The 25,950-nt window shown below is 41.4% G+C and overlaps 1 protein-coding gene across 3 annotated transcripts in view; it reads right to left on the reverse strand.

The window, feature by feature from the left end:
- FOCAD (focadhesin) overlaps nt 1–25,950 on the reverse strand; it is a 471,722-nt gene that overhangs the window by 155,759 nt on the left and 290,013 nt on the right. For all 3 annotated transcript variants that reach the window (XM_033919504.1, XM_033919495.1, XM_033919513.1), the window contains one exon: nt 10,222–10,310. In XM_033919504.1, the coding sequence (XP_033775395.1) occupies nt 10,222–10,310 (89 nt within the window). The remainder of the gene's footprint in view (nt 1–10,221; nt 10,311–25,950) is intronic.

A 25,950-nucleotide genomic window follows, 5' to 3' on the forward strand; every position in this document is an offset into this window, starting at 1 on the left:
TGAGGAAAGGACTGCTCAGTTTGGATCAGATCAGGCAAAGAATTCTAAAGATATAGTGCTAGAAAATAAAAGGTTGCATTCTAAATGAGCTTGTTAAGTACGTGGGAGGATCATTCTGTAGGAATCTAAGGAACACAAAAAACAGCAGAGATAATATGGGACCATAGATTGGGACAAATACCCAGGTATTCTAGAATGAAAAGCTTTACGGGCAAGAATAAGAATTTTGAATTTAATTCTGTACTGGACAGGCAGCCAATGAAAGCATGCTAACAGTGGCATAACATGGCCATATCTTGATGCTTTGAATAAAAAACGAGCGGCACAATTTTGAAGAGTTTGTAAATCTTTAATCTGGGCTAGTGGAAGACCAGCATAGAAAGTATTACAACAGTCTAGATTAGACATCAAAAATGCATATAATGAATCGAAGTCTAAGAAATCACGAAGAGATCGCAAATCTCTTTCATGCATATTTATTGCAGATATCCTAAAACCCTGACTGGCAAGGAGGTACCCCAGTACTGATTTGGGAAACACAGCAAGTCTAAAGCATTAGAATTCACAGCTCTATACCAGGTTAAGTGATAGATTGCCTTGTGCTCACAAAATGAAAATGCATTTCAGCCAACTGGTCATAACACCTTTCTTTTCATTACTTTTGACATCCTTGAAACAAAGCAGTACATAAGATAAGATAGGTAAGATGACCTGATTGAAAAGCACTCTGCCATTTTGCCCCCTAAACCAAGCATAAAAAATCTCTATATTGATAGTTTTAATATTTCCATTAAGAGGATAAAGGAGGAAAAGGGATTCAAATTTTACCAACCTTTCAAAACTGAACTGCAAGCTATACTATTACCTAGAGTTACTTGCAAAATTCTTTCCACCCTTACATGTGTCTCACATTCTACTGACTAAAAAATACATATCAAAATACATGTCGTAGAAATAACTTCTTTTTTTTTTTCCAAATCTTTATTCATCTTCATTAACTCCTGTCATTATTAATAGCAATTTATTATTATTTGCTGAAATTTGGCTTCTCAATCTCATAGAAGTACCAAATAAAACTGTATCATAGGATAGGGCTACATGGCTTTCTAATAGAGAATTAATTTGGGACCAAATTGATTTCCAAAAGGCATTGATACAAGGACAGAAAAAAATTAAATGATCTAAAGTCCCTGCTTCCAGATTACAGTGCCAACATCTATTAGACTTGGAACTATCTAACTTTTGTAAACGAACTGGGGTCCAAAAAGCTCTATGAAACAAAAAGAACCAAGTTTGTCTCATAGATGCAGACACTGTACATCTCATTCTCCAAGACCAAATACGTGGCCATTGAGATGCAGAAATTTGGTGCTTGATCTCAATGCTCCAAATGTCTTTAAGATCAGTTTTTTGTTTTTTATTCAAATAGCCATATAACAATTTATCCCACTGTGTGGCTTGATGTCCCGAGAAATCCGCCTGAAAGCAAAGGATTTCCAAACTATACTGATTATCAAGATCTTTCCATCCAGGGAACCCATCCTGAATACCCTGCTTCAGTTGCAACCATAAACCATAAACTTTGTGATTTATTTAAACCATATTTATGTTGCAACTGTGAAAAACTAAGCAGTGTACCATTTGAAATAACATCATTCAAAGTTCGTATACCTGCAATAATCCAATGCTTCCAGACGATTTGAAATCCGTCAATTTTAATCTTGGAGTTTAGCCAAATGGATTGATTTAATGATTTAGAAACTGGATTAGGTGATAAATTGCTAACATAATGTAAAGTTTTCCAGGTATCTATCAAAATTCTATTTTCTTTATATTTTCTAGGCATTTTTATACTAATAAGATGAGAAAGATGCAAAGGAAAAACATGAGTCGCCATTCTAAATACAGCCAATCTGGGACATTTTCCATGAGCTCTGGGAGGACCCAATACATACCCTGATGTAAAATATAGGTTTGATGATACCTATAAAAATTTGGAAAATTTACCCCACCCTCCACAATTGACTTTTGTAGAGATACTAAAGCAATTCTAGGCCTTTTACCCAGCCAAACAAATTTTATAAGAATACCATTTAACTTTTTGTAAAAGGACCCCTGAAAAAAAACTGGTATCACAGGTCTTTGGAACGACCTCACCACCCCACTACGGAACCTGAGCTCCCTTCAGTTATTCCGCAAACAACTGAAAACCTGGCTTTTCAAGAAATTGTAGCTCTATCCTTCCCCCCTTTCTCTCCCCCCTTCTACACATAAGTTCGTGTAATCCTTTTTCTTCTTCTCTACCCACTATTTTAAGTTCTTGTAAACCGTGTCGAGCTCCATTCTCATGGAGATGATGCGGTATATAAACCCTGGGGTTGTGGGTTCAAACCCTGCGCTGCTCCTTGTGACCCTGGGCAAGTCACTCAGTCCTCTATAGCCCCAGGTACGTTAGATAGATTGTGAGCCCACCGGGACAGATAGGGAAAATGCTTGAGTACCTGATTGTAAAAACCGCTTAGATAACCTTGATAAGCGGTATATCAAATCCTAATAAACTTGAAACTTAAGGTTTAGATTAGATTAGATTAGATCATACTCATTTGATAACAAACCACAGGCAATATCATCATTTTAATAGTTTGGACTCTCCCCCACCAAGAAAGATGTAAAGGATTCCATTGCTCACACATCTCTGTTATTTTTCTTAATAAAAGTTTTTCATTCTCCTTCACTGTTTCCTCTATTGTGTTTTTAATAGAAATACCTAAGTATTTTAATCCATCTTCTTTCCAAACAAATGAGAATGATTCAAATAATCCTTTGGTACAATGGACATTAAGCGGAAGAACTTCAGATTTACTCCAATTGATCTTATATCCTGAAAACTTTCCAAATTTCTCTATCAATTCAAGTAAGCATGGAATGGTAGTTTCTGGGTTTCTCAAATAAAGCAGTATATCATCCGCATAAGCAGAGAGTTTATATTCCCAATTTGAATAAGGAATACCTTGTATCCCCTTTGCCTGATTAATGGCTAATGACTGTAGGGGTATTTCCGTATTCACACCTGAAGGTTAGGCCTCGATGATGTCACCAAGCCTGAACCATTGTCTCAAGAAATCTTTCTGCTGAACAAGAAATCTTTCCAGCATGAATTGCAAGAAGAAAGAAGTACACAGCTTTGCTGTTTCTGCCCGATGCATTATGGGTATGTACCAGAATGTTATACTATTCAAGGACATCTATCTGTGCCTTCATAATGGGACTGTGTGAGTCTTGGAGAAGTTATCCTGTTCTTATCTGTCTAACGGCCCTGGGTCTACTAGCCTATATGATACTTTCCACAGAAAGGCTATTCATCCAAGTTCTGTTTCTGGATTGGTCCGAGGAAGTCATCTGATGAGATCCAAGTGAGAAGGTGCTAATTAATTAGTTAGTCTGTGTTGAGGTGCGGGGAAGCTCACATCTTCCCATAGGTGTTCTGCATGTAACCTTTTCTTTTAATAATTAGACCTGTAAGTTACCTCGTGTGACTCTCTGCCTAAAAGAGAGAAATTCGGACTTTTAAACAGCTCTGAATTCAGCACTAAAAGGAACTTGTTTGCTGATGAATTATAGCCTCACCCAGGACTGACCAACACGTGTACCTTTAACAAGGATTTCCTGCTTCGCTTACAGTTAACAAGAAAAGTTTCCATTTCACCTCATTTGTGCTGGAGGCCAGCTTACGGGTGAGAATATGGAATTTACACTCATCAGCTGGGTTAGATAAGGATCCAATTGTGATAGGACAAGGGTTGTAAAGTTACCTGTGTGATAATATAATCATTTGCTAATCAGGGATTATTATTATTATAAGGAATTGTTTAGTGTGTGTGTAACAAGTATTATTAATTAGTTTCTAACAATTATATTGTGATAATTATGTACTGAGTTTCATTTATGTAATCAGATATTTTGTGATCAATATTTAGATATTGCAACTGGCTTGTGAATTATATTTTTCTATTTTCATAATAAAAGTATTTCTCATTAGCCTGGGTCTTGTGTCGTATCAATAGACCAAGAAATTTGGACCTGGATAAGCATTTATGGATAAACAAAACTAACAGACGTAATTTGTTTATGTAACTGATTAGTAATAGTACCATAAATATTCCTACATAACAAGGGTTCTAAAATAACATCAAAAAGCAAAGGAGACAAAGGACAACCCTGTCTAACCCCCCTTTGCAAGTTAAACCGAACTGATAAATTATTATTAATGTATAATCTTGCACCAGGAGAGCTATACAGCGTCTGAATCATTTGAATAAAACCAGAACCTATACCAAACCACTCTAATGCCTGATACATAAAAGTCCATTCAATTCGATCAAAGGCTTTCTCCACATCCAAAGAAACTAAGAAAGCCGAATCATTCATATTTTTTGTTAAATTTAAAGTATGAAAAGCCAATCTAGTATTATTAGAAGAATGTCTCTTCGCAACAAATCCTGTTTGGTGCACATCAATAATAAAAGGGAGAGCTTTAGCTAATCTTGAAGCCAATATCTTAGCAAAAAGTTTTCCATCTACATTTATTAACGAGATAGGCCTGTAGTTTGAAACCAAAGTAGGATCTCTGTTTGGCTTTGGTAAAACAATTGTTAACGATTCTGCCATAGTACCTTTAATACAACCTTTAGTCAGTTGATATTGATATAAATTTAGTAAATATGGTAAAAGGGTATTTTGAAATGATTTATAGAACTCTACTGTAAAACCATCACCACCTGGAGCGGATCCAACTCTAAGAGACTTCAACGCTGTTTCTAATTCTTTTAGAGATATAGGATCTTCTAAACTTCTTTTTATATGTTCAGGAACCTTTGGTCCATCAATTAAATTTTAAAATTCTAAACCATCTTTTACCCTATCCTCATAAGGCTCAGAAGAATACAGATCTTTATAAAACTTTAGAAATTGTTTTAAAATATGTTCAATTTTAGTATGCATTTCTCCTTTTTCATCTTTTATTGCAATAATTTTTGTTTTTGTTTTCTTTGCCTTAAGATAATTTGCCAGTAATCTTCCTACCTTATTTGAGTTTCCATAATACTGAGTTTGCTGAGAAAACAAATCCTACCTTACAAATCTAGAAGACAACTCATTATATTTAGCTTTTGCTTTTAATAAAGCTTGTAGGGAATTTTGCTCCCATCTATCAACTAATTTATTTTCCAAATATTTAATTTCTTTCTCCAAATCATAAAATTGTTTTTTAAATTGTTTTCTAATATATGCCGAATAAGTCCCTCTTTCCTGTTCCCCCGTCCATCAGCACATCTTCCGTGCTCCCCCTGTCCCTCTTCCCTGCTCCCCAGCCCATCAGCGCCCCTTACCTCCTCCCCCTGTCCAGCATGTTCATTTGCAGCCTGGTGAAGATAGCGGCCAGCTGTAGCGAACCTCGCAGGCCGCTATGCACCTCAATAGCAAGTTCCCTCTGACGCGATCGCTTATGTCAGAGGAAACGTGCTACTGAGGTGCTGAGCGGCCTGCGAAGTTTGCTACAGGCAGCCGCTATCCTCACCAGGCTCCTTTGAAGAGCGGCGTCGGCAGTGGTACTGGGCAATTTCACAGCAGCGGCGGCCACCACGGCCAGCAATCAGGCGGCGATGATGCGGCTCTGGCGCCGCTGGGAGAGAGCTTGCCTGCGCTTCCTCCAGCAGCAGCGGTTAGTGAGTGAGGGCGGGAGGAGGGGAGTGGCCAGAGTGTTTCCTGCCGCCGGGTTCTAAAATGGAACACGGTCACGGCAGCAGGGATCACACACCACGGCAGCAGGGAACATGAAACCCTAAGTGCGCAAGTGCGCTTAGGGTTTTATTATATAGGATTAGGGTATATTAACCACCTTTATGAAGATGCATTCCTAACAGCTCTACAGAAATTCTACCTGTTGGTGGAATGCACACAAACAACACAAAAGTATGCATTCTTGGCACAAATGCACCCATGCAGTTTTATTATAGTCATTCTCTTGTATGTAAAACATGTTTTATATGTATGTGGAAATGTTTTAAAATTACCTCCCAAACCTTTCAAAGCCATTTCTATGGTTAAAGTAGTAAACATAGTAATAGCCATTTAGAAATAATAAAATGGGGAGAGCAGAACACACACTCTTGCAGGGCAGGGGTGCATTGAACGGGTCCCACTGTAGATTCCAGTGCAAAAGCAGAGCACCCTGCAGCGGACGCTGACAGGTTCTTGCCCACGGGATCACATCAATCGTTGCCACCATGGCCTCCAGAACCTGTAGGTATTGCCATACTGTTGGAACCGGAGTGGCCAGAAGGTCCCTGATAACCTGATAGAGCTTCACCTGACAGGACAAAGGTAGGAATACTTTTGTTCTGTCCTGTGTGAAATCAAACTCCTAGGTATTCCATATCCTGCATTGGCTCGAGATGACTCTTCCCGAAATTGATCACTCAGCCCAGGCGCTGCAGCAACTGTACCACCTACTGAATAGCCTGATGCCCCCTCAGACTCTGAAGGAGCTCTGATCAACCAGTCATCCAGTTACAGGTAAACCATGACACCCAGAGCCGCCACCACCACAATCACTTTGGTGAAAGTCCTGGGCACCATCACCAAACCAAAGGGCAGCGCCACAAACTGGAAATGCTGTTCCAAGAAGTGGAACCTCAAAAACCTCCAGTGATCCAGAAAAATAGGAATGTGGAGATACACCTTCATCAGACTCAGGGAGGCTAGGAACTCCTCCGGTACCACCGATGCCATCATTGATCGCTTCATCTCCATGCAGAAGCGGGGCACTTTCAGTACCGCACTGACAGTCTTGAGGTCCAGAATCAGTCTTCAAACATCAGAGCCTTTCTCTGGAAATATAAGAACATAAGAATTGCCTCTGCTGGGTCAGACCAGCTCAAGCGGCGGCCCCCAGGTAAAAGACCAGTGCTCTAAATGAGTCCAGCCTCATTCCATTTTAGCAGGAACTTGTCCAACTTTGTCTTGAATCTCTGGAGGGTGTTTTCCCCTATAACAGACTCCGGAAGAGCGTTCCAGTTTTCTACCACTCTCTGGGTGAAGAAGAACTTCCTTACATTTGTACGGAATCTATCCCCTTTCAACTTTAGAGAGTGCCCTCTCGTTCTCTCTACCTTGGAGAGGGTGAGCAATCTGTCTTTATCTGCTAAGTCTATTCCCTTCAGTATTTTGAATGTTTCAATCATGTCCCCTCTCAGTCTCCTCTTTTCAAGGGAGAAGAGGCCCAGTTTCTCCAATCTCTCACTGTACGGCAACTCCCTCAGTCCCTTAACCATTTTAGTTACTCTTCTGTGGACCCTTTTGAGTAGTACTGTGTCCTTCTTCATGTATGGCGACTTGTGCTGGACGCAGTACTCCAGGTGAGGGCGCACCATGGCCCGGTACAGCGGCATGATAACCTTCTCTGATCCTAGAGCTCGAGTCTCACTCTGGAATGGGTTCTTTTGCCGCAAGATTGAGTAATCTGTGGACTGTTCACCAGCTGTCTTCTCAGGGCAGCCTGCCGGGAAATCCAGGAAATACTCTGTCAGAGAACAGAGAAACTGCAGTTACTAGTCATCCCTGAGAACCTCTTAGACCCAGCGATTGGAGAAAATGGTCTATTATTCCACCAAAAAAACCAACAACTGCCCCCCGCGATGCATTAGGGTGGGGAGGACTACAGCCTTGCATCAGAATTGTTTCTTTGCAGGAGCCAGCCGGTGTTGAAAACCGCCGATGCACAGTCTGGCAGACGAGGAGGACCATTGGCCAGTGGGAGGACCCAAGTATCGATGAGTCCATCTGAAGAGACAAAAAGGAGGATGCCCCGAACCCCTGGAAGAGCGGAATCTATTCACAGGTGACAACTTGGACCTGTGATCCTGCACACTGGCCATGAGGTCATCCAGACTCTGGCTGAACAGGAGCTGTCACTTTAGAAGACGAATCACCAGATCACTGCCAGATCCAGTGTATCCTGCGAGCCAAAACAGAATATGCGGAAGCAAAGAAAGGACTTTCAAGATGCCATACAGGGCATCAGCCATATAATCCACTCCTGATAGTAGGAAATCTAAGTCACGGAGCACCAGTGTGTCAGGATCATGGCGTAGCTTGGAATGGCATTCCTGGGCAACAAAACAGGAGGCTGCTTAATGATGAAATCTACACATAAATCCTGAACATCCTGTCATTGGGGAGAGAAGTGCGCTTGGTGATCTGCACCACTGAGGAATCCACCTTTGGGGAAGCAAAGCAGTTGTTACAGGCATCCGCCATGGGATAAAGCTGCGCCAGGGTGTGAGCACATTTCAAGAGGCCCTCAGGAGTCTCCCATATATCCATAAGAATTCAAACTAAGACAGGATGATCTGGAAAAGAGGCAGATTGAGGTCTCTGGTCACTAATGAGGGAACATTCTGCAGTGACAGGTTCCTCAGACTGCAGCTTCAATTCCTGGAGAGATTCAGAGATCAAATCCACAAATGCACGTGCTTGAAAAATCTGTGCACAGTGGGATCTTCCCCCAAATCAGGGGCTCCGGACTGATCTGGATCCTGGACATCTGCTACATCTGTGGCTGCTGCGGTGCTCCCCTGCAAAAGCAGAGGTATGGAAAGTGTATCTGGCGCAACTGCGGGCACTTCTGGCCTACCTGCCGGCACCCTCAAAGGGAAGCAAAAGAGAAGACCCTGGCCTACAGGAGCAGGGGTCCCTGTGACCGGCACTGAGGCTGGAGGAAGAGAAACAGGCAGAGACTTATGTTTTTAGGGTTTTTTTCTTTTTTTTTACCAACTATGCCTGATACAGCATATTAATAAAATCTGGGGAAAAGCCATACTCCATGGTGGGACTCCATGATGGGAGCCAACCCCTGCAGTCCAGATTTGGAATGTATGGAGGATTTACGAGGCTTATTTGCTAAGAAGCACTTGCGTTTCACTATAGCATCGACTGCGCACTCCCCAGGGAGCCATTTTCACAGGAATCTGGGAAGAAGGCACTAGAAGACCCTCTTTGGAGGTTGAAGACATCGTATCTGGGCGAGCCTCGCACCCCTCAAGGGCCACAGTGCATGTGGAACTCAGCTGCGCATCAGATAGCCATCCACTGCAAATAAGGCATGAATCCATCACATCCTGCCCTGGGAAGGCTATCTATATAGTTTTCTTGCAAAAACAAAGCTGGCAAGTATGAAAAATAACTTTAAATTCAAATCAGGAAAAAAACAATATGGTTGCCGTAGGTGATTTTGACTAAAAATAGCCCGGGACAACCACAGAGAACCCTCAAAACCAGCAATTTTAGGATTTTAGGGATGGGGTGGGGATTAGGGCATGCAGGGAAATCACCCAAAGCCCCCTTTTTAAGACTTCCCCCAAATCACTGATTCAGGCTGTCAGCTTGTACAGTGACATGTGCTGAATGGGAAAACACTGCAGACAAAGCTGAAACAGCTCACAGAGAGATCCTCTGCCTTGAAGAGCTGGAAAGCTGGACTTCTAGTTTTCTAACTGCCCCACCGGCCAAACCTCCACAGCTGGGTACCTCCGCCACCTTCGGACATATTGTGCCTGGTGGAGAAACACAGTCTGGCTCCAATCCTGGGCATGCATCCACATAATCACACAGTTTGCGCTCGACCCATTAGTGGACGAACCTGGGGTAAACAAGGAACGGTCACTGAGCCCTGATCTGATGTGCAGGCTGTCCAGGGGGTATACTGACAGGGAGTGAACCCCCCAGAAAGCAGACTTTTCCAAAGGTCTGCGATCTCCCACAGTCAGAGCTGTTCCCGCTGGGAATCTCCGCAGCATGTGGACGAAAATCCTGAATGCGAAAAATGAAATTATGTGAAATAAAATACGGAGTAGAAAAGACAAGCTCCTACAGCCTGGCTTGTAGGAAGGAAATCTGATTCCTACAGGGACAATGATGAGGTACGAGGGGTGGGTTTAAGTCTCTGAAGTTTGAGGCTTCTTACAAAGTCCTGGCAGGTAGACGGAAATAACCTACTGGTTCCGGAATAAAGTGAGATTGCACAAGAAGTGCTATTCTATAAAATATGCCTAATTTTATAGAATAGCGCTGAGCAGGTTTTTTAGGCACCATATACAGAATTTAGTCCCTGATGCCCTTTTTCCTATGTTCCCTTTACAAATGATAAAGAATCCCTCCTCTTACCAGAGCCAGGCTGTAAATTTCTTGTACTGAACTTCACTAGGATCTTCTTTCCCGTGTTTCAGCTGCATCTCCAGCTCTGACTGTCTTCCCTGCAGGAATCACAGTACAAATCAGGGATGAGTCTTATTTTTGCAATAACCCTGTTCAGGGTACACAGTGTCATAAGAGATATGCATATAATTGAAATGGAAATGCTCTCCTTCTAAAAAGCTGATTGCTTAAGATAAGCACAGGGACAATTCATATAACTTACTCAAACCACACACTGTATACTGGAATGAGACTTGAAAACCAATCTCCAGGGCCTCTAAGTTTCTATACTTAACTGAAAGGTCACATTAGTCAAAATTTAACCACAGAAGTGTTACAGCATAAGCCCAGGATATCTTTTTATTGCTATAAGTAAGCAAAATAAAGTTTAATTGTAGGACAGATAGGATTCTACAATCACAAAACACCAAAATCACAAAGCTCTTGTCAATTCAACTGGCAATTCACATACACAAACAGCTTCACTAGGAAACAAGAGATAATAAGAGTATATACACACTTCTTAGTTAGGAGGGGGGAAAAAAGTCTCAGAACCCTGTCAGAAACAAGCACTTTCTTCTAACTGGAAAGGGTAGTAAATTCATTGGCTAAAAAAACCCCAAAACTCTAATGTGCAAAATCATCTTTTTGCGACTTTCTTTCATATTGTCTTTTGTGGAATTATACAATGCAGTTTCCAAAACTAATAAGTGTGGATATAGTACCTCTTGTTTACTAGTGAAGCTGTTTGTGGTATGTGGCAAACAGGATTCTACCCTTATATGTATCATGTCACCACATTACTGTATATACTTGAATATAAACCTGTCCAAATATAAACTGAGGTGACCCAACACGTCTCGCCCCCCCAAAATGGAGGAAAAAAGGATGGCTTGAATATAAACCAGTTTTAGAAATTTGGGTGATCCTGTGAGCCAGTCTACAAAAACTTGAGAATATCCACTGCTTTTTTCTAGGCTAAGCAGCATAAAATCTGTTTTATTTGGGGAGATCTTCCCAGATAATTGTGACCTGGATAGGCCACTGCTGGAAACAGGATACTGGACTTGACAGACCTTCAGTCTGTTCCAGTATAGCAACTCTTATGTTCTTAATTAAGAGAATAGGCAACAAGATCTCCCTTCCCTTTTCTTCCTTCTCAATTTATTTTCTGCCTCTGTCTAGATTAAATTCTTTCTTACTATCCAGTCCTCAATTTCCCTCTTTTCATTGTGTCTACCTATAGATTGCCACCTCTTTCCCTCACCACTTACAGTATTTCACTAACTCTATCCTCTTTCCCCAATCCAGCCTGTGCCCTTTTTTTCTTTAGCCCCTCCTTCCATCCAGTATGTGCTCTCCTCTCCACTTCCATCCAGCTTCTGCTCCCCCTCACTTCCATCCAGTGTCTGCTCCCCCTCTCTCTCCCATCCAGTGTCTGCTCCCCTCAGTCCTCTCCCACTTCCTTCCAGCAACTACTCCCCACCTCCTTCCAGCAACTACTCCCCTTTCTCTCCTCCCCACCTCCTTCCAATGACTGCTCCCCTCTCTCTCCATTTCCATTCAGTTTATATTCGAGTATATATGGTATATCTTTTTTTTTTTTACATATATTGTCTTAATTAACATTACTGTATTTTCTTTTTTCATTATTCATCCAACAAAATCACACTGTAAACAAAAATTATATTACTAAGAGTCTCCATTCTGCTACGTTTAGAGCAGGGATCTCAAAGTCCCTCCTTGAGGGCCGCAATCCAGTCAGGTTTTCAGGATTTCCCCAATGATTATGCATTGAAAGCAGTGCATGCACATAGATCTCATGCATATTCATTGGGGAAATCCTGAAAACCAGACTGGATTGCGGCCCTCAAGGAGGGACTTGAGACCCCTGGTTTAGAGGAATGCAATATAAAAATATATCTGCACAGATGTAAACTTTGTGGCATTGAGAGAAAGAGATCCTTTGAAAGGGCTCAAATATATTTTCTGCAGCTTGAGAAGAATGGCCAAAGTCCTACTATCTCTAGATATGCAACCATTTTCACAACTGACAAACTTTAGACAACTTAGACCCGAGTGCCTATATTTCTCCCAGTGTGAAAGTGAGCAGAAGTACAGGAGAAATGCACCAATTGCTTCCAATATGAAAAAGTTAAGCCACCATTTCAGAAGATTCCTTTAATGCTATCCACTAAATATCAACTTGCTAACATTTAAATTTGTTAATTGCCAGCCCATTTCTCCAGGCGATGAACAAAAAGCAGAGTTACTTACCATAACAGGTGTTATCTGGGGATAGCAGGCAGATATTCTCACATGTGGGTGGACATCATCCACGGAGCCCAGTACAGACACCATTGAAAATGAACTGTCACTTTAAGTTTTAAGAAACTTCACAACTGTCCATATCATGCATGCATGAGTGCCTTCCCATTCGATGTAGCTCCCATTCGAAGTAGTACCTCAGTTCAGTAAGCAAGCTAAAAAGCCAACCCGGGGAGGTGAGAGGGATTTGAGAATATCTGCCTGCTTTCCCTGTGATAACACCTGTTACAGTAAATAACTGTGCTTTATCCTAGGACAAGTGGGCAGCATATTCTCACATGTTGGACTCCCTAGCTGAAGATAATGGGATGGAGGGAGAGTTGGCCATTAAGAAGAAAATAAATTCTGTAATACTGCTTGGCTGAAATGACCATCTCATCTGGAATAGGATTCTAGACAGTAGTGAAATCTGAAAGTATAGGTTGAGGACCAAGTAGTTGCTTTGCAAATTTCATTAATGGGAGTTGAACGTAAGAGGGCTACTGATGCTGTCATAGCTTGGACTTTGTGTGCTGTTATACATCTCTTGAGCTGCAGCCCAGCCTCAGCATAGCAAAAAATAAATACAGGCCACCAGCCATATAGAAATAGTCATTCTGGTTACAGGCTTTCCCAATATGTTAGGATCAAAGGAGATGAACTGTTGAGGTGATGTCCTGTGTGACTAAGTCCTTTGTATGTAGTAAGCCAAGGCACGTTTACAGTTCAATGTATGAAGAGCTGTTTCTCTAGGATGAGAATGAGACTTTGGAAAGAATACTGGTAGCACAATAGATTGATTGAGATGAAATTCTGTGACCACTTTTGGAAGAAATTTAGGGGTGGGGGGATGGTATAAATTTATTTTTAAAGGTTAATCATTTAATAAGTTTATAATACTTATATGATATATTTGATTGAAATATTTAAGGGAAGGGTGGGTGGGGAGGGTTTAATTTATGTATTTATGATGACATTAGTAAGAAATTCAAGTGATGTGTCAAAATATTTAATGATGTAATATTGTGCACTTGTAAGATGATAAAATGAATAAAGAATTAGAAAAAAAAAAATTTAGGATGAGCGTGGAGGACCACCTTATCATGATGAAATACTGTGAACGGTGGGTCCGACACCAAGGCTTGAAGTTCATTCACTCTACAGACAAACGTGAGAGTGATTAAGAAGACTACTTTCCAAGTAAGAAATTTGAGATGAAAAGAAGCCATTGGTTGAAATGGTGGTTTCATCAAAGTTGTAAGTACTACATTAAGATCCCAGACAACTGGAGGTGGCTTGAGTGGAGGTTTTGAATTAAAAAGTTCTTTCATAAACCTGGAAACAAGAGGATAAGAGGCCAGAGATTTATTGTTGACAGGAAGGTGGAAAGCACTAATAGCACTGAGGTGATCTCTGATCAAAGTAGTTTTTAGTCAGAATTGAAAAGATGCAAAAAATAATCCAGCACTGATGACAGAGATGAAGATGAAGCATTTTGCTGGTGGAGCACACACTACATATGGAAACGAGTCCATGTCTGTTGATAGCACTGCTGAGTATAAATTTTTCTGGAAGCAGTTATAATGTCTTGTACAGCATCAGAGAGATTAGGTTTTGCTGAAGTCAGGCCGAGAGGTACCAAGTTGTGAGGTACAGCAATTTCAAATTGGAAGGTAAAAGAGACCCTTGACTCTGAGTGAGCAGAGATGGAAAGATCTTCAAGGTGATTGGATCCCTGGCACACAGCTGAAGTAGAAGGGAGTATCAAGGTTGCCTGGGCCACCGAGGAACTATAAGGATCATGGTGGCTGACTGTGTCTTGAGCTGGACCAATGTCTTGAGAATGAGAGGGATTGGAGGAAAGGTGTATAGGAACTTGTCTGTCCAATACAGAAGAAAAGCATCAGCCACCAGATGTTGAGGAGAATACTGCCTAGAACAGTACAGAGACAATTTGTGATTGTGGGGAGAAGCAAACAGATCTATCTGAGGAGTTCTCCATAGTGAAAAAAAATGTGGCGTAACACTTTGGAGTTAAGAGTCCACTCATGTGGCCGAAGACATCTGTTGAATGTTGGCTAGAGTGTACAGCTTTGAGAAATATGTTATGAGCAATCGCCAAATGTATTGGGCTTCCTGACATAGAAGATGAGAGCCCGTTCCTCTTTGTTTATTGATGCAATACATCACTACTTGGTTGTCTGTGCGAACTAGAAGGACTTAATTGGAAAGGCTGCTCTGAAAGGTTTGAAGAGCATATCGAATTGATCCGAGTTCCAACAGGTTGATGTGAAATGTTTTTTCCTGAACTGACCAACTGCCTTGCGTACAAAGGCCTTCCAGGTGGGCTCCCCAAGCATACATGGATGCGTCTGTGGTGAGCACCTTCTGATTTGGAGGAATGCGAAATAGGAGACCCCTGGATAGATTGGTCAGATCCATACACCACTGAAGTGATTGATGAAGCGATTAGGTGACTGTAACCTTTAGAGAGAAAAAGTCGAGGGCTTGAGACCACTGAAAAGCTAGGGTCCACTGAGCTGTTCAGACATGAAGTCTTGCAAAAGGAGTTACATTAATTGTGGAAGCCATGTGACCCATGAGATGCAACATTTGCTTGGCTTAAATGGTTTGTAGAAGAAAGATCTGTTTGCAAAGATGAATTAGCGTATCTTGTCTTTGCTGTGGAAGGAAAGCTTTTAATTTGCACTGTGTCATGAAGTGCTCCTATGAATTGAAGCTGTTGGGAGGATTGAAGTTGAGATTTTGGGAAGCTGACTTTGAACTCTAAGTATTGCAGAAATGCTATTGTCAGGTTTGTTGCAGGCAGAACTGCTTGAACAGATATAGCTTTTATTAGACAATCATCCAGATATAAAAAAAACTTGCAGCCCGTGATTTCGTAAAGCTGCTGCCACCACTACTAGGCACTTGGTGAACACTCTTGGAGAGGACACCAGGCTGAATGGAAGGGACCTTGTACTGAAAGTGACAGTGAGCCAAATGAAATCACAGGACCTTTCTGTGAGCAGGGTGTTTGGATACATGTGTGTAAGTCTCTTTGAGGTCTAGAGAGCACAGCCATTCATTTTGATCCAGAAGGGAGTAAAGGGTCCCGAGGGATAGAATGCAAAACTTTTCCCTGACCAGATATTTGTTTAAGTTTTGGAGGTCGAGAATTGGACGAAGACCTCCCGTCTTCTTTGGGATTAGGAAATACCTGGAATATAACCCTTGATTTTTCTGTGAATGAGGTACTACTTCTATGGAATTTAGTTGAAGCAAAGCTTTGATTTCTTGAAGAAGAAGGGACGTCTGCTGAGATGTGAAAGAGGATTCTCTTGGTGGGTGATTTGGAGGGAGTGTTTTGAAGTGAAGAGAACAACCCTCCTTAATGACTTTTATTTATTTATTTGCTCAATTATTTAGCCCATCCTCCCAAAGGAGCCAAGAATGGATTACAAAGTATATCCACAATATAATCAAGATAGGACAAAGATTACATAATTTACAATACAGACATGACAAAAAATATATCCACTAAGCAGCTCAGGTGAGAGTAGGTGGTGTAGGTGCGTTGACTCTGAATGGCATTTCTGGGTGCATGTCCTTAAGGTGCTAGGTTTGTGAAGAGGAAGGTTTTCACAGTCTTTCTAAAGCTCCAGAGTCCATCTAAAGTTCTAACAGATGAGGGGATGGTGTGCCATAGTCTGGGTATGAAATGTGAGTTTGCGGCTGTTTCAGTTTGAGGGAGCAGCCAGGAGGTATGGTCAGTTGTTTTTCTCCTTGGGACCTCAGTGGTCGCTTTGGGAAGTAGATTTGTAGTTTAGATGTGTAATGTGGAATCGTTGCATTGAAGGTTTTGAAAGCGAGCATCAGTGCCTTGAAGGCGCAGCGTTTTTTAATGGGCAGCCAGTGCAAGGAAGCTAATGCAGGGGTAGCTTGGCCGCGAATGCCAAGGTTTTTCAGGAGGCGAATTGCAGCATTTTTCACCCTTTGGAGGCGGGAGAGAATTTTAGTAGGCAGGCCCACTAGTAGTGTGTTACAATAGTCTATTCGAGATAGTATAAAAGCGTACAGTAGTTGGGCGAATTCGGGTTCTGAGAAGTATGCACGTATGGTTTTTACCTGACGGAGGTAGTAGTAGTAGGAAGATACTAGTTTGGATACGTGATCTGTCATTGATAAGTTTGAACTGATAGTTACTCCTAGGCTGCAAACGTTATCCTTGGGTGTAAGGGTGTTTGTTCCTCAGGAAAAGGATGGACGGGGATATACGCAAAGATCTTTGTGGGTCCAGAGAACTTCTGGCTTGGGCTCATTTAACTGTAACTTGTTCCCGGTCAACCATTGTAATGAGAGCCCAGTGGTGATGGTAAAATTGAAGTCGACCTTCGATAGGCTGGGGAGGAGGCTGTGTAGGCGGTAAGTTGGCTATGCTCTCTAAAAGCATGTCAAAAAGACTGTGGTGACTTTTGAGGAGCAGCCAACTGTGATTTTTGGGGACGTTGCTGCTTTTGCTTCTTCTGTGGTGGTGGTTTGGAGGAAGAAGATGCCATAGGAAATCACCTCATATACGCATAAGTAGCTGGTCTTAGAGCTGACTTAGATGGTTAAGATTTATTTTTTTGATCTATTCCAAGAACTCTAATTTTGCTCATGTTGAGTGAGCTTTTGGGTAGCCGTCTCTACTCTCACCAAAAAGCTCTTCTTCAGACACAGAATATTAGCTAGACGGTCTTGCAAATTGATGTCAAAGACTTGTAGCCAAGTCAAACATATCATTGCCACAGACATGGCTGATGCCCTGGATGACATTTCAAAGGCATCAAATGCCTTCCGAGCCATATACACTGCACAACAAAGTTTTTGCTTCCTGAACACTGCTGGGTGTTTCTTATAGAATTTTGGGTGCTGATCATGAATATTACATCAAAAATTACCCATCACGTACCATTTCAGAGAAATCTTCAATTTTGTCGTGATTTTTTCTTATATTTGGATGCAAACAATTTTTTCTCCCATAAGTGTCTTATCAACAACGGTTTGTGCCGCCTGGGTATGTCCATGCATAAAATCTAGCCAGGTTGGAAGCTGTTTTATGGAAGATGACATCCTGGGCATGTCTGGGCAGGTCTGAACGAGCTTGCGCTGTCTCACCATGCTATAATGGTGGCTTCCATACACCGATCCTGCTCATTTGGTTAATATAGATAGTCCGTGTGTGTATATAGTATCAGTATAGTAAAGTATAGTAGTATAGTAGCTGTAGCAATATAACAGTAAGTAAGCTTGATGCTATAGACGTTTTGGTGTTGGGCAATATGTCTCGTCGGTGTCGTAACAGCCGCGACACATTCTGCTATATCTGTGGGGAATATACACTTACGCCTCAGAGACGTTCGATGACTGCCCTTGTAAAGAAAGCCTATCATCTGTATTTTGGCTGCAAAATAGGTGATCAAGACAAGCAATGGGCGCCTCACATTTGCTGTGCGACATGTGCTGTTAGTCTGAGAGCCTGGCTCAGAGGTACTCGAAAGACGATGCCATTTGCTGTTCCGATGATATGGCGAGAACAGAAAGACCATGTGACGGACTGTTATTTCTGTTTGACTAATGTGTCTGGTTTCTCTGCCAAAAACAAGAAGTCAATTGAATATCCTAATCTGCCTTCAGCAATGAGACCCATGCCACATGATGACAGTCTTCCAGTTCCGAAACCACCAGAGGATTGGACCTTAGACGAACCAGATGAAGAAACTGCAGTGCAGGGTTCTAACAGTGACATTGACCCGGATTTTGAACCATCCTCATCAGGCCACATCTGATAACACAGTCCGAATTGAACGATTTGGTCAGAGATTTGGGTCTGTCAAAAGCAAAAGCTGAGCTGCTAGGTTCGAGACTGCAGGAATGGTGTTTGCTATCACCAGGTACGAAAATTTCTGTGTTTCGAGACCGGCATCATGATATAACCAAATTTTTTGCACAAGTCGACAGTCTCTGTTTCTGTTGTGACATTGAAGGATTGTTCTCGGTCTTTGGTTGTGATCACAACCCGGAAGAGTGGCGTCTTTTCATTGATTCGTCAATGTTAAGCCTGAAAGCTGTTCTGTTGCACAATGGCAACGTTTATCCTTCAGTACCTGTTGGCTATGCAGCACATATGAAAGAAACATATGAGAATATGGAAATGTTACTAAAGTATGTCCAGTATACCAGGTATAACTGGAATATCTGTGGAGACCTCAAAGTCGTTGCTCTGTTACTAGGACTGCAGCTTGGCTATACAAAGTACTGCTGTTTCATCTGCGAATGGGACAGCCGAGACAGAGAGTCGCACTATTCTAGAAAGAACTGGCCACTCCGTAAAAAGTTAGTTCCAGGACAGAAAAATGTAGCACATGAATCGCTTGTTGACCCGACAAAGATATTTTTGCCTCCTCTTCACATTAAACTGGGACTCATGAAGAATTTTGTGAAAGCAATGAACAAGGAAGGGGAAGGTTTTCGTTATTTAAGACAGATGTTCCCAAGAATAACTGATGCCAAGATCAAAGAGGGTATTTTTGTTGGCCCCCAGATCAGACATGTTATGAGTGACAAGCGATTTGAAGATCTGTTAGTTGGGCCGGAAAAAATTGGCTGGAAAGCCTTGAAAGACGTTGTTGACAATTTTCTGGGCAATTACAGAGCCCCAAACTACATTCAGCTGGTAGACAAACTTCTCAAAGCATACAAGAGAATGAAGTGCAATATGTCACTCAAGATTCATTTCCTCCATTCACACTTGGACTTCTTCCCCGCAAATCTCGGTGCTGTGAGTGACGAGCACGGTGAAAGGTTTCATCAAGACATAGCTACGATGGAGAAACGATACCAGGGCAATTGGAATCCGTCAATGCTTGCCGACTATTGTTGGATGCTACAACGTGATGCACCAGACACTGAATATAAAAGAAACTCGGGAGCAAAACACTTTTAATTCTGTTTCATTTAGTCGCTTGTGCGAAACGTAAACTTGACTATATATTTTATTGTCAGTAAACATAAAAATGTCTATTTCTCATAGTTCTTACGTGATGCAGTAAAACCAAAACCATATTTGAGCATACCAAGTTGGTACCTGTCATAATCACCAAAAACTTTTCAGGAATCAAGACTTAACCAAAAAATTGTTGTGCAGTGATATTAAGGAGTTTGAAAAAGACTGCAAGTAATCTGCTGATACTTCTCCAGGTGTTCTGTGGGAGTATATTGTTCTAAATCAGTCAACTTATTTACCAGATGTTTAAAGTGGAATGATATATAAAAATTATAATTTAAGACTCTATTGGCTAACATTAAATTTTGGTAGAGATGTCCAAATTTGTCCATGGTCTGACCCTCATATCCTGATGGTGCAGAAGCGTAAACCCTAGTGCTAGAAGACTTTTTGAGGGTGGACTCTACCAGCAATGACTGGTGTTGAAGCTGCGGCTTATCAAACCCTGGACAGGAGATGATTCTATAGAGAGAGTCAAGTTTCCTGGGGCTGTAGTAATCGTGAGAGGAGTTTCCCAGATACGAAATAAGGTTTCTTTTAGCAGACTATATAAAGATAGCTTGAGAAGTTCCTTAGGTGGCTCATCATAGTTCAAGGCATCTAACAACTCTGCCCTGGGCTCAGTGTCTGAATCTAGAGTTTTTAGGATCAAAAATTCAGATTTTCCCAGATGTCTCACATGAAACTCAAAAGCAAAGGAGACAGTTCCTAATGTTAAAACCAAGAGTTTTGCTTATAGGAGGTAGTTTTTATTTAAGATATTCTTGCAAATGTGTAATTAAATATAAATCCTTGAAATATGTGTTCTTTGAACCATCACACAACCATATTTCTGTCCTTAAAACGCCTCGAAGAGGCGTAAAGTTTGAACTCTTAGGGTTCCTTTTACTAAGCTGCGATAGCATTTCTAGCACACGCAAGATTTTAGCGTGCACTAAACCCGCGCTACGCGGCTAGAACTAACGCCACCTCAATGCTGGCATTAAGGTCTAGCGCACTAGACCTTAACGCCAGCACTGAGCTGGCATTAGTTCTAGCCGTGTAGCGCAGGTTTAGCGTGGGCTAAAAACGCTATCGCAGCTTAGTAAAAGGAGCCCTTAGTAATTAAAATTATGGTATTAGATGTTGTAACTTTGTTTTCTTAAAGATTTTTCTTATTTTTCTTAGGTAAATCTGCTCATGTAGTCAAGGATCTTAATTAGGATATGGGAACAAGAAGCTTTGAAGACTTACTCCCTCTTCTATTAAACTGTGTTAGCAGTTTGTAGCGCAGAGAGCCGCGCTGAATGGCCCGCGCTGCTCCCGACATTCATAGGAACTCTATGAGTGTCGGGAGCAGCACGGCTCCATGTGCTAGAAACTGATAATGCAGTTTAATAGAAGAGGCCCTGAGTGTGTGGAAAAGGTTTATGCAGCTAGGTCTACCTTATATACTCAAATAAAAACTCTGCTGGGCTTGCCATGAGATCTAGTGGTCCAGCAGTGGCTGGGACAGAAGGGATCCCTCCCATCTCCTGTCCCAGCTGATTCTAATTACAGTGGTACCTTGGTTTGCGAGCATAATTCGTTCCAGAAGCATGCTCGGAAACCAAAGCGCTCGTATATCAAAGTGAGTTTCCCCTTAGGAAGTAAGGGAAACTTGGATGATTCAATCCACATCCCAAAAACAGACCCCCACCCCCGAGGTCACTGGTGCTGCTCACTTCCACCCCACCCCGAGAACCGGCTTCTCTCCTCCCGTGGCCCACCCCAAACCCTTACCTCCAGTGGACACCGGCACGCACCAACCCACAGAGCCTATCGCTGATGTTCTATGGTGGGCTGCTGCAGGGCCTTGAGCATCTACACCTCAAGGCCTCCTGGCTTCCACCCTCTCTGAGATTCCCACCCTCTCTGAGATGCTCAAGACCCCGCAGAAGCCCAGAATAGAACATCAGTAGCAGGCTCTTTCAGCACCAGCACATGTATGTCCTGTGGGTTGGTGCATGCCGGTGTCCGCTGGAAGTAAAGGTTTGGGGGTGGGCCGTGGGGGGAGAGAATCTGGTTCCCGGGCGGGGTGGGGTGACACGCTCGCTTATCGAGTCAACGCTCGGTTTGCGAGTTAAAGTTTGCTCGAGTGTTTTGATCATCTTGCAAAACACTCACAAACCATGTTACTCGCAAACTGAGGCTTGACTGTATTTTTATCTCGCTCCCACCTTCCCTGCATACCTTAAGTATCCCTGGTGGTCCAGTGGGAAATCGTAGCAGCAGTGACTTTAATTCGCTCCTGCCCGTGCAGAACCACTAGCTAATTGGCTACCATGAGTACTCACAGCAGTCAAATAGCTACCAGCTATACATGGGCAGGAGCGAAGGAAGGATGCTCCTGCCCGTGCAGAGCTGCTAGCTGTTTGGCTGCTGCGAGTTCTCGCAGTCCCATGAGAACTCACAGCAGCCAATTAGCTAGCAGTTCTGCATGGGCAGAAGTGAAGGAATGTAGCTCCTGCCGCAATTCACCACTGAGCCACCAATGATACTTAAAGTAGGCGAGGGAGGCGGGAGGGAGATAAAAATAATTAGAATTGGCTGGGACAGGAGGCTGGCGGGATCCCTCCTGTCCTGGCCACCACTGGACCATCAGGTCTCATGGCAGGTCTGGTGGAGGCCTGCAAGGCATCAGGAGGGAGAGGGGGAAAAGGTACAGAACCTGGGAGGGAGGGAGACTGAGTGCAGAGACTGGCAGGGTAGGGGAGTGAGGGGGCTGGATGCAGAGCCTAGCAGAGCAGTGGGGGAGGGGGAACAAGGTGCAGAGCTTGGCAGAGCAAGGCAATGCACTTGAATATTAAACCCTCCCGGTTTATATACGAGTCAACTTTTTTTCCTCCTTTTTTTGGGGGGAAAAAAGGTTACCTTTGTTTATATTTGAGTATATATGGTATGTTTGTAAAGGTAGCTCTTAATAAAGTAGGAAGGTTTATGTTTGGAAGGGTACCCATAATCTACTGTATACTGTGCCACTTGAAGTTTCATAGGATCTGAGTAGAGAGAAAATGGAAGAAGTGCAAATCAGTGCCTGATTAGAAGAAACGGTGGTACATAGAAAAATGATTACTTAATTAAGCTACAATCTGCCAAGCATCATTTTTCTATCAGATAAATTCTCATTTACATACACCTAGAGAGTTATTTCTAACAGTGAATGCTTTGTAAGGAATAGATGAAATAGGGCTGAATGTGTAACTTTCTGTGCTTTGGGCAGATAATCTGACACCTTTTTTTTCCTTTTAAAATATGACTCAGGATTTAAAAAACAAGCTTCAAATGGTTGGAGATTTGTCTCTAGGAACAAACAAGCAGATCTGCCTTGACTTTATTTCAAGATGTTTTATCAGAAAGGGTCAGAGAGTGTGGCTCAGTGGTTAAAGCTACATCCTGAGCACCCCGAGATTGTGGGTTCGAACCCACACTGCTCCTTGTGACCCTGGACAAGTCACTTAATCCCCCCATTGTTCCAGGTACATTAGACAGATTGTGAGCCTGCCAGGAGAGACAGAGAAAAATGCTTGAGTGATTGAATAAATTCATATAAACTTCTGAGCTCCCCTGGGAGAACAGTAGAGAAAATTGAATAAGTAAATTAAAAAAATAAATAAAAGCAACCTATTTGCCTTCCTACTTTTTGTTCAAAGGATGTTCAAAAGCTATGTTTTCTTGATTGGCAGATATGACTATGGTTATTTTTATTTGATATGCTACCTTTATCCATGGATATCAAAGCAGTTTATAATACATTGAATAGTAACCAGGTACTCTTTAGTATTTTCCCTATTTGTCCCAGCTGTCAACCCTTTTGTTGAAAAAGTATAGTTTATATAATGACCTTTTTGAAAAATTCAGACCAATCTTACATTTGCCAATGGTAGCTAAACTTTTAGAAAAGGAAATGATAGCACAAGTCAGTAGTTATTTAGTAACATTTGATTTACTGGGCATGGGTTTGGATGGATTTAGACAGAGTCAATGATGGTAGCACTCTTCAATGAGGTCTATTTTTGGTGGAATGAATGGAAAACGGTACAAGTATTTTTTTTTTCCAATCAATCTCAGTGCAGCCTTTGATATACTTGAAATAGGAATACTTATTGAAAAACATGAAAGTCTTGGACTTTTTGTTATAAGATATTGTGCTGGATTAGCTCATTTATGTTGGATAAGCTTTATAAATTTAGGTTTAATGGGGGTGGGTCTACTGGTAGGAGACTGAAGTAGGGAATTTGTGACTCAAGGCTTATCACTCTCCCTAGGTTGCTTATGAATACCTGTCCCCATTAGGGAATTGGTTAGGAAGTTTAGTTTGCTGATGACATTTAGGGCCTGTTTTATGAAGCCGCACTAGCGGCTGCGCTGTGGTAATGGCCCCGAAGCCCATAGAGATTTATAGGGCTTTGAGGCTGTTGCTGTGCGGCTTCGTAAAATAGGGGGTTAGTTTATTCTTCTGCTAGATGGGGTTGGAACTGGGCAACAAGAAAAGATGAAAGAGTATGAGAGAGATGGGCAACTGATTTGGGGTGAATAAATCTAATGGAACGTGAATAAATCTGAGGGTATTAACTGGTCAAGTTCTATAACCAGGTAGTGGAAGAAAAGGAAGTTTAACAATAGGTGGCTTTTCTAATGTTTTTAGGGAAAATTTTAGGAAGAGGATGGTAGTTATCCCAGGTGATATGGCAGGTGTATTTTAAATTTAAACTTATACCTTCTGGTGGAATTCGTTGTGTCACATTTATAAAATGGAAAGCATAATTGCTACTCAAAAAGGGTATTATAATAAATTTTAAAAGATCTGGGGGCCATTGACAACTTATTGTAATGAATAGACACCATTTTCTAGTGAAAGTATATTTGCAAATGGGGGGAGGAGGGTGGTTTATAGTTTACTGTAGGTTTAATAAAAATAAAAAAATAAAAAGAATATTTATATTGTATATTTTTGATTAAATGTTAAAGGAAAGGGGGGGTGGGAAGGGAATAAATTTATATATTTGATGTTATATTAGAAAGAAATTCAAGTGATGTATTTAATTTCAAATGTTTTATTATTTGTACACTTGATGTAAGATTAAAAATGAATAAAGAATTTAAAAAAAAATAAATTTAAACTTATATCTGGATACTGATTTATTAGAATGGGGGTGCAGGTGACTATTATTCAATTCATTAAATTATTGTAATGCATTTGCAGTTTATACTAAACTTGCTAGCAACACACTCTCCAACCTTATTAATTATTAAACCTTGGTTTTCAAGTTATTCAATGAAAGACTATTTTATCACAATCCAAACAAATGCTTTTTCCCAGCAGGTTTTAATCTATTTATTTATTCGATTTTCTATACCGTCCTTCCAAGGGAGCTCAGAACGGTTTATATGAATTATACTCAAGCATTTTTCCCTGTCTGTTCTGGCGGGCTCACAATCTATCTAATGTACCTGGGGCAATGGGGGAGATTAAGTGACTTGCTCAGAGTCACAAAGTGCAGCGTGGGTTTGAACCCACAGCCTCAGGGTGCTGAGGATATAGCTTTAACCACTGCGCCACATTCTATACAAGGTAAATTCAATCCTCATCCGATGGACATTATCTGTAGATCTCTGGCAGAACACTCTACTAGGAAATCTTCAGATTTGATTATATCCAGTAATGAGCATAAAGAGAAAGACAATGTTGGCGATATAATTGCTCCCTGAGAAATGCCACACTTCAGTAGACCCAGTGAGTAAATCTTCCTCTCAGTATCACAGATGATATACAATTCAATAGAAAAGATTTAAACTATTATGAGGCATAGTTGTCAATGTGGGGTTACTATTAAAACATGTTACTTGGCCCCAGCTCATACTACTTTAGCACATTTATGCAATGAAACCTTTGAAACCTAATTGCTAATAACTGGGGTTAACTGTAAAATAACATGTCTCAGTGGTAGTTCATCTTGATAACTTCTCCCTGTGCTACCCAGCCTTAAGTACCAAAGGCCACAATTCTAGTTAATGGTATCAAAGCCTGCCAACAAATTTAACAAAATCAAAAGTATTTTCTTTAACTTGAGCCACACTCAAGCTGTCCATCATATTGGTCAGGACTGTTTTCATATTACATTTGTCCTTAAAGCCAGATTAGCAAAAATCCAAGAAATGACCAACAGAGAAGAATGCTGCATATTGAAAAATGATAGCTCTCACCACCTGTATGGAAAGAAAGGTAAATCTGCAACTGGTCTGTAGTTCTCTTACATGTAATTTTTCATCAAAGGTTAAGCCAATGACAATTTCACAGTAACATCTTTAAGGTCCCCTAGGAT

The sequence above is a fragment of the Geotrypetes seraphini genome, chromosome 1 (genome assembly GCF_902459505.1).
Source record: "Geotrypetes seraphini chromosome 1, aGeoSer1.1, whole genome shotgun sequence".
In the NCBI taxonomy this organism is placed as follows: domain Eukaryota; kingdom Metazoa; phylum Chordata; class Amphibia; order Gymnophiona; family Dermophiidae; genus Geotrypetes; species Geotrypetes seraphini.